The 13,944-nt window shown below is 42.7% G+C and overlaps 1 protein-coding gene across 1 annotated transcript in view; it reads right to left on the bottom strand.

Annotated features, from left to right (window-relative positions):
• PCSK1 (proprotein convertase subtilisin/kexin type 1) overlaps positions 1–11,147 on the bottom strand; it is a 52,688-nt gene extending 41,541 nt beyond the window's left edge. The window contains exons 1-3 of the mRNA XM_015422608.1: positions 10,968–11,147; positions 7,001–7,105; positions 4,692–4,802 (exon numbers count right to left, since the gene is read on the bottom strand). Coding sequence (XP_015278094.1) covers positions 4,692–4,802; positions 7,001–7,105; positions 10,968–11,147 — 396 coding nt within the window. The remainder of the gene's footprint in view (positions 1–4,691; positions 4,803–7,000; positions 7,106–10,967) is intronic.
• Between the last annotated feature and the right edge of the window lie 2,797 nt (positions 11,148–13,944).

Genomic DNA, 13,944 nt, shown 5'->3' with positions numbered 1-13,944 from the left:
GAGGTGAGGTGCCAGAAGATTGGAGGTGGGCAAATGTTGTCCCCATCATCAAGAAGGGGAGAAAGGAGGATCTGGGTAACTACTGACCTGTCAGCTTGACATATATACCTGGGAAAGTTTTAGAACAATTAAAAAGACAGTCCTTGAGCATTTAGAAAGGATGGCTGTAATTACTAAGAGCCAGCATGGGTTTCTCAAGAACAAGTCATGTCAGACTAACTTTATCTCTCTTTTTTTAGAAAGTTATGACTTTGCTGGATCAAGGGAATGCTGTGGGCATACTTTATCTTGATTTCAGTAAGGCTTTTGATAAGGTTCCACATAATATACTTGTTGACAAATTGGAAAAATGTGGTTTGGATCCTATGACTGTTAGGTGGATCTGTAACTGGTTGACAGATCGTACCCAAAGAGTGCTTGTGAATGGTTCCTCATCTTCTTGGAAAGGAGTGACAAGTGGAGTGCCTCAGGGATCTGTCCTGGGACCTGTTTTGTTCAACATCTTTATCAATGATTTGGATGAAGGGATAGAGGGAATGCTTATTAAATTTGTAGATGATACTAAATTGGGAGGGGTATCAAATATGGTAGAAGACAGAGTCAGGATACAGGATGTTCTTGACAGGTTGGAAAACTGGGCTAAAAGAAATTTAATTAATTTCAATGGGGATAAATGTAAAATTCTGCATTTAGGTAGGAAAAATCATATGCATAATTATAGGATGGGGCAGACTCGTCTTGGCAGTAGTATGTGCAAAAAGGATCTATGGGTCTTAGTAGAACATACACTGAACATGAGTCAGCAGTGTGATGTGGTTTCTAAAAAGGCAAATGCGATTTTGGGCTGTATCAACAGAAGTATAGTGTCCAGATCACAAGATGTGATGGTACCATTTTACTCTGCTCTGGTTAGACCTCACCTAGAGTATTGTGTTCAGTTTTGGGCACCACAATTTAATAGGGATACGAAACAGACAAGCTGGAATGTGTCCAGAGGAGAGCAACGAAGATGGTGAAGAGTCTGGAGACCAAGTCCTATGACGAAAGGTTGAAGGAGCTGGGTATGTTTAGCCTGGAGAGGAGAAGACTGAGAGGTGATATGATAACCATCTTCAAGTTCTTGAAGGGCTGTCATCTAGAGGATGGTGTGGAGTTGTTTACTGTTGCCCCAGAAGGCTGGACCAGAACCAATGGGATGAAATTAAATCAGAAGAGTTTTCAGCAAACCTTAGGAAGAACTTCCTGACAGAGTGGTTCCTCAGTGGAACAGGCTTCCTCGGGAAGTGGTGGGCTCTCCTTCTTTGGAGGTTTTCAAACAGAAACTAGATGGCCATCCACAGCAATGTGGATTTTGTGAACTTAGGCAGATCATGAGAGTGAGGGCAAGAAGGGTTGCCTCAGTGCTTAGTTGTTGTGGCCCTCTCTTACACGCCCAGGGAAATGCTGATTGCCATTTTGGGGTCAAGAGGCAATCCTGGAGGGTTTTTTTCATTTTCTGGGTGTGGAGCAGTAGTCACTGTGGGTGTGGAGGGGGAGGTATTTGTGAATTTCCTGCACTGTGCAGGGAGTTGGACTAGACGACCCTGAAGGTCCCTCCCAACTCTATGATTCTATGATTTCTACTACTGTCACTGCACAGCATTGCAAGCCATGATCCTATACCATACAGCAGGCAGATATACTAGTTTATTTGGGGATATTTATATGCAAGATGGGAGCTCCTGGTCGCCCACCAAAGGCAATGGCAGCTGGGGGCTGGTTTGCCTCCGCAGAGGAAGGCGGGGCGGCAACGACGTCGCAGCACAGCGCGCTGAGACGTGGGCAGGGAGGAGCCAGCCTAGTGGGGCACCTGGGTGGCAATGATCTTGGCCTGACGAAAGGCAAGGCCCTGGTTATTCAGGCCACAGATGACCTGAAACTGATACGGGCAAGATGGCTCAGGGTGCAAGTAATTTGGTCTGCAATTTTACCACGGCACGTATGGTGCAACTTGGGGGATCCCAGATGCATCGACCTGGCTCGGCGCAAGGTGAACAGACAGATCCGGAAAGTTATGGAAGGTGGTCTGGGTCAATATTTACCACACCCTGGAATAGTAGTCGGAAAGACTGACCTCTATAGGGAGGATGGTATTCACTTGTCAAGCGAGGGCAACAAGTTATTTTTGGAGGACATTCGGCAAGGGATCAGGGCCGCCTTAGGTTGTTAGGTGGCCGTGTCAACCAAAGCAGAGGCTTGACTTCACGAGTGGCAGAATAGTGCAGGTATAAGGAAGCGGAAAATGGTGAGCACCTTAAGCCGTTCCTTGTTTTGGGAACTGGGGGGGTCTTCAGGAATGGCCTGCAGGTTATTAAGGCCCAGGGCAGTGAATGATGATTCCCTCTGGGAACCTCTTGGGTAAGCTCCTCTCTGCAAGCTGTATGGTTTCGGGGTAGGCACTCCTGGGAGGCTACCAGTGGCTGGGCTGCTGGTCGCAAGCCAGATTAATGGCTCAAGACCGGGGTTGGTGGCTTGCCCACATACTAGACAAGGAGGCTGGTCAGCCTCACACCTGCCTTGTCTGTTCCGCTACTTAGAAAATGCTTCTTTGCCGTTTTTTGGTTAATAAACTGTTATATAGTTAATAAAGTGGCCCTTGTTTGATCCAAAATGTTGTCCGTCTCGTTATTCCGACTGGGGGGGCAAATAGGGCCTCTGTCTTCTTACAAGACCTAATTGTTTCTGAAAATGTTGAGATGAGCTAGGCCATGGATAATGCAATGTCCTGAGATCAGGAATAGCAAAAGTGTTGGGAATGAACAAAGTAAGATGCGCAGACCTTGATTTAGCCAGTCAGTCTGCAGGGCTTAGCCTCTCTTCAGTTCCTGAAGACCATCAGTATTCTATTTTTGAAACTGTGACTCTTTCAGTGATGTTAAGAGTATCTAGTGGGACCCAATTAGCAGCTGTAGGAATAAATCAGTGAGTTGGTTGTGAAAGACTAACGTTGAATCATAGTTCGTTATTGTTCATTATTGTTCTTTCAGAGCCAATCACTTGAAACATAGACTGTCTTAACTTCCAAAGGATTTGGGGCATTATCTCTATTAATACTCACAAACCATGTGTCTCACAAATCATCCAGCAGCTTGAGTCCAAAGAACCACAGGTGAAATGGTGTGGAATGCAATGCGGGGGGCTACAGCTTGGGAGGGGAGAATAAGTGAAACTTAAGACTCTCTACTTTGTGGACTGAAAGTCGAGCGGCGCGCGCGCGCGCACACACACTTTGCCCCCCCTTTCTCCAGGGCCCCCCCACTAGGAGGGCTTTACCTACGGCCCTGATCCAAGCCATGATCCTGTACTTGTTTAAGTAAGTGCTGAGGCTTACTCACAAGTGAGTATGTATATAATTGCAGTCTTAGTATCTTTATTCTGATATTAGTAGTTCAGATCATTGTTGTATGGGTTTTGATACTTTTTTTTGGAACTTTTCTTATTCTGCAGCTGAGAGTGGGAAAAGCAAGTGTTGCCAGTCTGTTTGACAGAAGAAAAGAGTCCTTAACATCTGGAGAACTTTTCCCATCTCAAACCCTAGAAACACTTTACAAAAACACTTGCATATTACAATCTTCACTTTATAACCTAGCAGCAGATGTCTAAAGATGATCTGCCTGGAGATGTATACTGTGAATGAATTGTTTGTGTTTCTGGGATTAATCTTACTGGGTCCATTTTAGTTCCTTCAGTAGTATGAAGAGGGCAAAATGGAGGGGCCCTGGCCAGGATGCACAGCTAATTTAAGTACCCATGTCCTATTCTAAGTAATGAAGCTGATTCATTCTGCTTGCACAGTAACTTTTATTATTGTTTTTTGACTGCTTTATTAATCAATCAGTTTATAACAGAGAGCTGCTGTTTTAATTGCTGTCTCATTTTCACATTTTGGCATTTTACTGATCTGTTGCTCCACTTATTAATTTTTATGGTATTGGTTTTATTGGTTTTATTATTTAGTTATTTGCTCCATTTATATCCCATCTCTCTCCTCAAAGGGGCCCCAGTGAGGTTTACATCATTCTCTACCCCTCCATTTTATCATCACAACAAGCCTGTGAGGTAGGTTAGGCTGCGTGAAATTGGCCCATGGTCACCCAGCAAGCTTGCATGGAAGAACTGGGAATCAAACCTGGTTCTCCCAGAGCCTAGTCTGACACTGTAACCACTACATACTGGACTGGGTTCAAAGTACTGCAAATGGGGTAAAAGCTGTGGAAGAGGACTTCCCCATTCCCCCCACTGCAGACAACTAAGCCACCTTGAATGGAGGGAGGCCAGAGGGCCCTCACATCGGGGGGGGGGCTGGGGGTGAAATGGGCAGCTGCAGTGAGAGAAAGGAGTTGTCAAAGTCACTCCCTTCACCATCAAGTGAAATGCTGTTCTATTGGCTTAAATGCTGTTATGCTGGCAAAACAGCACCTTGGATCCAACCCAATTAGTTTGCATTTGTTGTTTTTAACAGATGTTTTAAACCACTTTGGGAATATTTTATTGAGAGTACAGAGTATAAATATTTTAATAAACAAATAACTTCAAAACCTAGGTGGTTGTAGTGCCCCTCATATTTATACAACCTTTGAAAGAACACCAACATAGCAGCATTCCTCAAGATATGTAATTTGGATCCTCATTGCATAAATGCAGACTCTTACCAGATACCATTGTTTATTCCACATTGGGTCATTAAAACGATTTTCAGCTGTATCTCTCAATACCGAACGTTTATTTCGCTTCTTTTCATACTGTTGTTCCACCCAAGATACCTGAAATACATTTACCACATATAAAGACCACAGGTATTTTTCTGCTTAGTACAGAGCACTGCATTTGTATATACTGGACACCTCCTCCAAGAAGCCCAAAGTAACATTTTTGACTTCACAATGATTCTGTCAGGTAGGCTTGGCCGTGCAGTAGTGAATTGTCCTAGGCTGCTGCTGTGGACTCTGTCGCACGTTTTTATGGGTACACACAAAACATTGTGCTTGCATTAAGGAATTCTCCATTCTGTTCCCCATTCTGAGGAGTGGAATTCTCTCATATACATAAAAACACTGCTTTGTGAACCAGAAAACAGCTATCGCAGTGACTATCGCGCTCATGTCTTACCAGCAGCAGTTGTTATTCACAGTCCATATGTTTCTCCAAATGGCACCACAAGAAAACTGTTACTATTAGGTAATAACTAATAATAGAAAATTGTCCTAATGACAGTGAGATCACACAGAGATTAATTTAGCATGTCTATTTATGTAAGCAACTGAAACGTCCAATTTACCGGGGGACAGGTTTATTTATATTACTAGTTTCCCCCTCTCTGTGTGGCTTAACATTCGGGGTTTATTTTTAAAAGGCGTATGCTACTTCTCAAACCTCCTGGTAAGATAAAACCTCTGAACCAGTAGTTATGTCCACTAATCAATAAGCAAGGGAGTGTACAGTGTAAGAGGAAGGCACTCTACTCATGCTCAAAAGCACTTTCCCTTCCAGCCTGTTGAAATTGAAGGGGGGAAAGTCCCAGAGAGGTTTCAGGGTTCTCATCAGTGTCCTATATCACACATTTCAGGATTGACCCAGAATATTGAAAACAAATTCTGGGAACAAGTACTTGCTCAAATTAAGTCCCAACCTACCACATTCTGATAAAACCACTGATTTACACCAGAGATTTATGTAGTTAATAGATTTTAGGCTAGTATGTGCTACATCAATTTACCACATAGAAACACCAAATGATGGGGAAGATCCCCATGCCAGTGATCATGCCTCTAGGAACACTGGATGCTGGAGTGGAAGCTCTCCATATGATGGGAAGTTTCTACGTGACAAACATTGCTATATATTATATCCCTATCAAAGAGAGACACTCTGCAGAAATAGCTAGGCCATGGATAATGCAATGTGCACACAATTTTATTGTGACAAGCCTTTTGAGATTCAAGGTTGCATGAGTACCCATTATCAGAACATGTCTTACTTTCATTGTGTGGCAGAAATTTGCTTTGTTGTCTTGTTTACAAGCTCAGTAAGCCAAACTGCTGCAGTAAGTTGTTGAAGACACTTATCAAAACCTTCTAGCAAATTATAGATCTTCTTGTTCAATACCACTGTAGTTATAGCATTTAGCACTGCGGTCATGAATCCCTTTATTGTTATCATAACACTTTTAAATTTCTTTTAAAAGTAGTGAATCTCATTTTCATGCTGTGGGTATCTTCTTAGAGAGTGTAACTTTGCTTAGGATGGCACCACTTAAGTCTAATTCCATTCCATTTTGTACTCCAAAAAATAAGAGTACACTTTGCACACTTAAAATTGTAATTTTATCAATTTGAAGTAAATTGTCCATTATCTAATGTAGACTTTCAGAGCAGAGTGCCTTGTACAATTGCATAGAACTGCAGAAGTGCTCTGTGTTTCTGTACTTCCTAATTTGGAAATTACAGTTCATTCTTTCAAGAACTAATTTGAATCACCAGTGGCATATAAATGCAAGTGGGAAAACATCTTTGAAATGTCACCTGCTACATTTGAAAGTGCTCATTTTTTCTTAAATAAATATGCAATCATGACTAAACTTTTGTGATTATTTATATAATGGAAAAAATGTTCTACAGGAATTTCAATAGACTAAAGTCTTCTTATTCCAGAAGCATAAGGGTTAGAGTTAAGCTTTATATCAGACTGCTATAAAACTCTGGAATCAAATTTTGAAGTGGGGGGGGGGAAGGATAGGGAATGTTTTCTGTTTTGGGTTTTAAATACAGGGATCATCACAACCCAAGCCCACTGAAGCAGGCAGAAACTGATATCACACCAGAATCCCATGTGGCCACACCACTTCATGTTTCATATTTCATATAAAAGTAGATTATTTGCTTTAAAGACAGACAAGAAACATTCTGACTTTGGAAATGAATATTAGAAAACTGCTATAGGAAAGAGTAAACCCAGCACTTACACGATGATCATCTGCGAGTCTTTTAGTGATGTGAGTAGCACTTCTTCGAGACCTTCTAGCATGGCTCTTATGTCTAAATAAGTAATGGTTTTCAAGTGATCCAATCTGTAAGACACAGGAATACTTCTGGAGGATTTTCCAGTACGAACACTAAACAACAATTGGCAATCAGAAATGCTGTGCATTGAAGGAAAATTGATTTTGCCTAAAAGCACAGTTGCAAGACTTAAAGAAATAAGAATTCTGATAATATTTTCAGATATTTGATGTTAGTGATTAAAAAAGAAATTCTCAGTTCACATTTTCAAATAATGAAGAAGAAGAAGAGAGAAGAGAAGAAGATATTGGATTTATACCCCGCCCTTCACTCAGAGTCGAGTGCCTTACAATCTCTGTCCCTTCCTCTCCCTACAACAGACACCCTGTGAGGTAGTAGTAACTAACTGGAAATATGGATGACACAGAGTATGTAATCTAGTTTTAATGTGTTATTTGTTGTATATATTATACTGGCCTTTTTAAACATTGTTTTTCCAATCCTGTAATCTGCCTTAAATCTCAGTGAATAAATGAAGTAAATAATAATTTTTATTGGTAGCAACTACACCACTTTCGTACTAGTGGAATTGGGCCGTAGGGAATCACAAGCTAGCTTATTCTCCATGCACTAATACCACACTATGCACTCATCTACATACTATATATGACCACTAATGACAGTTTGTCTATTTACTGCATTATTTGAATTTTATAAGATTAATAGCTAATTATATAGTTCTATGTATTGTTCAAGACAATGTTAAAATGTAACTGGGTGTTCATTTCATCTGGTGCATGAGTCCAGGATTAGACCCCTCCTCTATATATGCAGAGAGGGCTTTCTGGTCTGTCTTACTTTCAAAAGACAGAGAAAGGAAAAAATTAAAAACTCAGTTTAAACAGTCTTCTCTTAATATGTACGTAAGTGCCATCAGGTTGTAACTGACTTACAGTGACCTCAGCCAGAAGCTTGTAAGGCAAGTGAAAAGCAGAGGTGGTTTGCCAATTGCCTTCCACTGCAGAGCCTGCCTTGGTGGTCTATCCTTCCAAGTACTGACTCTGCTTAGCTTCCAAGGTCTGATGAAATCAGGCTATACCATGCTATCTTCCCACTTCTCTTCTCTTAATAGTACTCTACTAAGCAATGGCTTGTTTTCTCTATTTCTATCACTGTTTCCTTTCATGGATCATAAATTTTGGAGTTTGTCAGACTTGGACTATTGAGATATGCATGGAGATTTACGTTATTCACGTCCAGTACACTGAAGTTTTGGAAAAGCAGTTGCCACTGTGAACAGGAAGAGAAAGAGACTGAGAGAGATTTTGTTCTTTAGTTTTTTTCAGAAAGGCTTGTTCTTTGTATGAACCCTAAGATTTATTGTATAATTTAAATCTAATTTCTACTATGTCTATTCAGTTCACTAAACTGTTACCTTTAAGTGTCCAGACTTTCATTGGCTTCCAATTGATATGTAAGTGTATGCAGGTCAACAGCTGGATATCTATTTGAACACATTAATTACTACTTTTAAAATGCCCTGGTATTGTTAGTGCTTAGGTACCAAGATGCCTGTCTGTCTTGAAGCTACAACCTCTGACCTGAAAGACCTTCCTTCTCATGCCAGAAATGTGGGAGGAAAGTATTCTGCCTTTCTTCAAAGGCATCACCTGCCTTATTGTTACCTCACAGTGTCCAGGGTGTTGAGCAGGAGCTTTGAAACCCTTAGCTTTGAAAACAAGTCCTCATATTGAGCTGTGATGACACTGATCAAATTAAGTTCTCTGTACTGGGTGGCAGTATTGTAGGGCATGTGAATTAGCTGATTTGATACATTTTTTTTAAACCCTCACATTAGATATGTGTATATCCATGATAAGAACATAAGAACATAAGAACATAAGAGATGCCAATGTTGGATCAGGCCAAAGGCCCATCCAGTCCAACACTCTGTATCCCACAGTGGCCAGAAATACCAGTGCCATCAGGAGGTCCACCAGTGGGGCCAGGACATTAGAAGCCCTCCCACTGTTGACCCCCCGCAAGCACCAAGATGACAGAGCATCACTTGCCCCAGAGTCCCTATCTATACCTTGTGGCTAATAGCCACTGATGGACCTCTGCTCCATATGCTTATCTAATTCCCTTTTGAAGCCGTCCATGCTTGTAGCTGCCACCACTTCCTGTGGCAGTGAGTTCCTGTGGTGTGTAAAGTGACTTTCCCACACATAGAACACCTTGAGCAAGACAGGAAGACTAAGTTATCAGCTGCCAAAGCTCACTACATGGTATCAGGCAATAGAGCCATAGGTGGAATATAAAGCCTATGGGATGGCAGTCAGTTACTTGTTACCTGAACTTGTTTGGCTTCTCTTTATTCGTTTCTATCTTACATAATCTGATACATCCACATCTGATAGCCTTAGCTGTTGCCAGTGCAATATTGCCATTATCCATTGCTATGTTGTTATAACATTCCAAGGTCAGGTCATGTTGCCACCCTAGTGATACAGGGCACAAGAGTGAGTCAGATCCTACGCACTTATTTGCTAGCACACCAGTTCATTGTATCTGTCCATTAGTCATTATCGGGGGGGGGGGATGTTACATTTGCTTTCAGCACTGAGAACAGAGCTTGCCCAACAGCAGCTAATGAGGGTAATAAAAGAGATGTTAGGCTTTGATCTCTACCTTTTCCATTCTCCACATCAGCACCTGTATTTGGACTATGAACATATTTAGATGTTTCTTTAGAAACCAAACCAGAGGAGTCTGGTTTCAACAAGGTGGAAGTCAACAGCTGACATGTAGGTTACAGTTAGCAGGATCTACACGATAACAGAAGCAGCAGTGAAGCTATTACATAAATGAAGTTACTCATCCCTGACAACATGGACGTCACGGCATACCAAACCAAAAAAAGAGGGTGTAGCAAATGGGGAGAAACTCCCTGCTAAGGAACAGTATGAAGTTCTCGGAGAGGTGTGATTTCTGTCTCCAATTTTGAGTTAGTATGGATGAGTCATGTTGCCTTTCACATGGCACCTTCCCAAGTCTATGGAGGCAGAAATACCTGGGAAGGAAAATGAATCCATTTCCCTCAACCAGAGGGATTTGACTAAGGGACAAACTAATAATTGGCTCTTAATAGATTCTGAATTAACAGATTCATGCCTTCCTGGAAGCTAGCTGGGAATTCTTCCTCCCTAATCCCAGATGTCTCTGGTTAGTACACAGAAGAGAAAAGGCACTGTGGCCACAGACAGCAGCCTTCTCCTCTTGATTTATATTTCATATCCCCCAAGCCAAGCCGTGGCCAGTCAAAGAGATACTGAGACTAAGACTTGGCTGGAGGCATGAAATGTTCAGCAGTTCTACTCCAAGAGCTGCAGGGGTTAAGGCGAACCAAAGTTGAATTCCCTGCAGGGTTTCTTAGTAAGCATCTCTCTGTTCCCCACGCTGTAATTCCCAGCATCTGCTAATTCCACTCCACTGCACTTGGTATTGCCTCTGAGAAAGCAAATGATAGCAGAACCCGCTGGAGTGTGTAGCCCTCCAGCTATTGCCACCAAGCCATTCCTTGCTTCTCATACTGCCATGTTCCAGGAGTGGAAAACAAACGAACAAACAAACAACAATCCTTTGAAAGGAAGCCCTAGAAGGAGAGGATGTTGATACTCTCAAGAATTTCCTGAAAGACTGTGTTGGCTTAGCCAACTTGGCTAAGAGATAACTTGCCACTCTGAGCTAGGAACTCCCACTATTTTTTTTTTTAAAGCATGAGCCACCAACTGTAGCCAATCATCAATTACATCTAGTCATTAATTGCACAGGGAACTATCAAGCCACTGGTTTCTACCTTGTTAGACTTGGAAAAGTGGGAGAAATAAACTTAGCTGCTGGGGGGGAGGGGTGCGGGGTGCGCCTTACCTGCCCCAGAAGTTCATACTCCAGTTCATCTGCAATGGCCTTTGCCGCCTCTGGACCTCCTGGGATCTCTGCCGCCCATTCATTGACAAACTGCCTCTCTGCCTTGGCCAGAATAGCTACACTCCAGGCACAGAGCAGAGCCACAGCAACGCATTGCTCTGCCCACCGTCTCTCTTCCATGACACCGGGAGAACAAAAAGAGAGAAGCCGGAAGAAATCAAGGAATTAATCTGTTTAAAAACCAACGCCGGTGAAATCAGGAGTTAAAAAGAAATGATCCGAAGACTCTTATTGTTGCTACGTGAGCCGGCGAAGGGGGGAAAAACCAGAACAAAACAGGCAGTTCCCAAAGAAAAGTGGCTTTGCAGCGCTCGCAGATCGTCTCTCTAGGTCTGGCTCATGCTTGAACACAACCCAAACCCGCCACAGCCAGGATGGAAATGAGTGTGTTTACACGTCAAAACGACGAAAGCGATTCCTGACGTCAGCTCTCCCGGACTGTGAGCTAGATGGTCGTTCCCAAGGGAGAGGAGGAGCAAGAGGCGTTTGCTAATACCGGCGGTGAGCTGGAAGACTCACATTTGGAAAAGAGGAGCGGCGGAGGGGAAATTCCCCCGCGCCTGCAAGGAGCTGTCCATGGTGGAAGCCCGGCTCTCCGGCCGACTCTCCTCCACTGCCCTGCCCCCGCAGGCCGCCGGGCTTTGGTTTCCCGACAGATAAACCAATCTGTCTCTATAAAATGACGGTCGCTCTCAAATCGATCGAGATTTAGATCAACAACATTTTACTCTGGCTTTCCTTATTCGGTGTCTTCGGTCTCCCTCCTTCTGAAGCTTTTTGACTCTGTCAAAATAATCGATAAAGATTTTACAGACTGGCAGGAAAAAATAATAACAGAATGAGCTGATTGGCGGCTTGTAAACAGGTTCTTCCGAGAGGGAAAAGGAGCTGGCTTTCTTAAGTAACCTTCTCCTCTATGAGTCGCAGTCCTCCTGACCAAATTGATGGGGTCGTCCCCGTGCTTGAGACGGAAGGGGGCAGTTTGTCCCATCAATGTGAACCCCAGTGTGAGCGACCTGCAGGGTGCAATTGTGCACTGTCTCGAGCTTGCACTGCAGAGATGCAGCCATTTATTGGTGAAGATTGTTCCCAGGGCCATCCCAGGAGACAGAGAGAAAGCGGGGGGGGGGAGATGAGGAGAAATAAGGGAGTGTAGCCAAGCCTAGCTAGTATTCTTAGGGAGGGGAGAAGAACAACACATAGCTGTAGTTCACTACAACACATAGCTGTAGTTCACTACAACGATGTGTTGCTGTAGTTCATAGCTGTAGTTCACTACCTTCTCCAGTCTGACTCAATAAATATTTTAAAACATTTTTTTTTCTAGTCTGGAAACTTCTTCTAAAGTCTTTCACTGTGCTGAGAAAGGAGAAAGGGAAGAGGCTTTAATTCAAAGTCAACATTTCTTGCCTTAGCCCAGTCTCAGCTTCATTTAAGCCCCAGGCTCCTATGAGTCAGATCTGGTTGTAGGCATATTGTTATTTTGGTATGACAACCATGTTCTCAGCTGCCCCTTACCTGTTTCTCCAGCCAAACTCCATGTTAGCTAACACTCCTTTGGCCTCTTAAGTGTTCAAGGCTTGCAAGTGCATAGCATGATTTCAATGTCTACATGTCCTCTTGACATCTAGGTCTTTCCTATATGCCAGACGGACTTCACAAAGGTTTCCCTCACAAGTGTTGTGCCACTTGATGATGGGAGGTTCGAAGATGACCGCATGTTGTGTATAGATGGGGAAGTCTACACCCATTTGGGAAGAGGAAAAGGTCAGGAGCAGTTCTTGCTGTTTAGGCTGAGGATCAATGTTTCCTCAGTAGTCCCTTTACAGTGTCATCCTGGTCAGAGTTATACTCTTCAAAGCCCATAAACATCAGCCTCACACCTTCTAACGTTTTCTTCTTTGTTCCCCAACTGCTATCCTGAGTGGCTGAAATCCTTCCCAATAAGTATCTCATAAAACTTCCATATGTTTTCCTTTACACTCCTTTACATTGGCTTTACTTTCCATCAGCATTTGTTCTCCTCTAAATCCCTCCTTCCCTTCCAAGTACTTTCTTTACTCCTGAAAATTCCTTCATTTCCTCACCTTGTTTAGTTTTATTTGCACAGTTTATTCCATTTGTAACAATTTCCTTTACACAAGAAAGGTTCTTCCAGCTCTGCCTAGGTATTTTTCAGCATTTTCTAGGAGTCAGTCTACCTTAGGCACTAGAGCCATATTTCTCAAACCTTGTTGTCATGAAATCTCATTGTATTTTTGCGTAGTATTTATTTGTTCTGCTCTTGCTGTAAATTATATTGGACAATTCTAGATGTAAATACAACAAATAATTTTTTTAGCATTCCCTAATTAAGTCTTATGGTTAAATTGGTATAGTGGTTAAGTGTGAGGACTCTAATCTGGGAGACCTGCATTTGATTCCGCACTCCTCCACTTGCAGCTGCTAGATGACCTTGGGCAAGCCATAGTTCTGTCAGAGCTGTCCTTGAAAGGGCAGTTTCTGTCAGAGCTCTCTCAGCCCCACCTACTTCACAGGGTGTCTGTTGTGGGGAGGGGAGGAGAAAGGAGTTTGTAAGCCGCTCTGAGACTCCCTTGGGTAGTGAAGGGCAGGGTATAAATCAATCTCTTCTTCTAAATTGGAAGGGGTTTCAGATCTGTTTTGTGTATGTGGCCTAGGAATACAAAGCCTTAATGGCACATAGAACCACTTAATACTGATCCTTTACATATTTTTCACAAATGTATTTCAGGCCTGTAGCCAGGATTTTATAATTTGGGGGGCCTTTAAATAAGTCAGGGGGCACTGACATCACCAAAGAAAATAAAATATTTTAAAATTCCCTTTTGCAGCGTTCGCACTCTGTCTGCCTACGCAGGGAAGCAGTGGTGTTGGGGAGTCCTCTAGGAGGCTCAGA

The sequence above is a fragment of the Gekko japonicus genome, unplaced genomic scaffold, assembly GCF_001447785.1.
Source record: "Gekko japonicus isolate JY-2015 unplaced genomic scaffold, Gekko_japonicus_V1.1 scaffold1782, whole genome shotgun sequence".
Taxonomy (NCBI): Eukaryota; Metazoa; Chordata; class Lepidosauria; order Squamata; family Gekkonidae; genus Gekko; species Gekko japonicus.
Note: the sequence above shows the minus strand (reverse complement) of the source record. Positions and strands in the feature narration are given on the sequence as shown.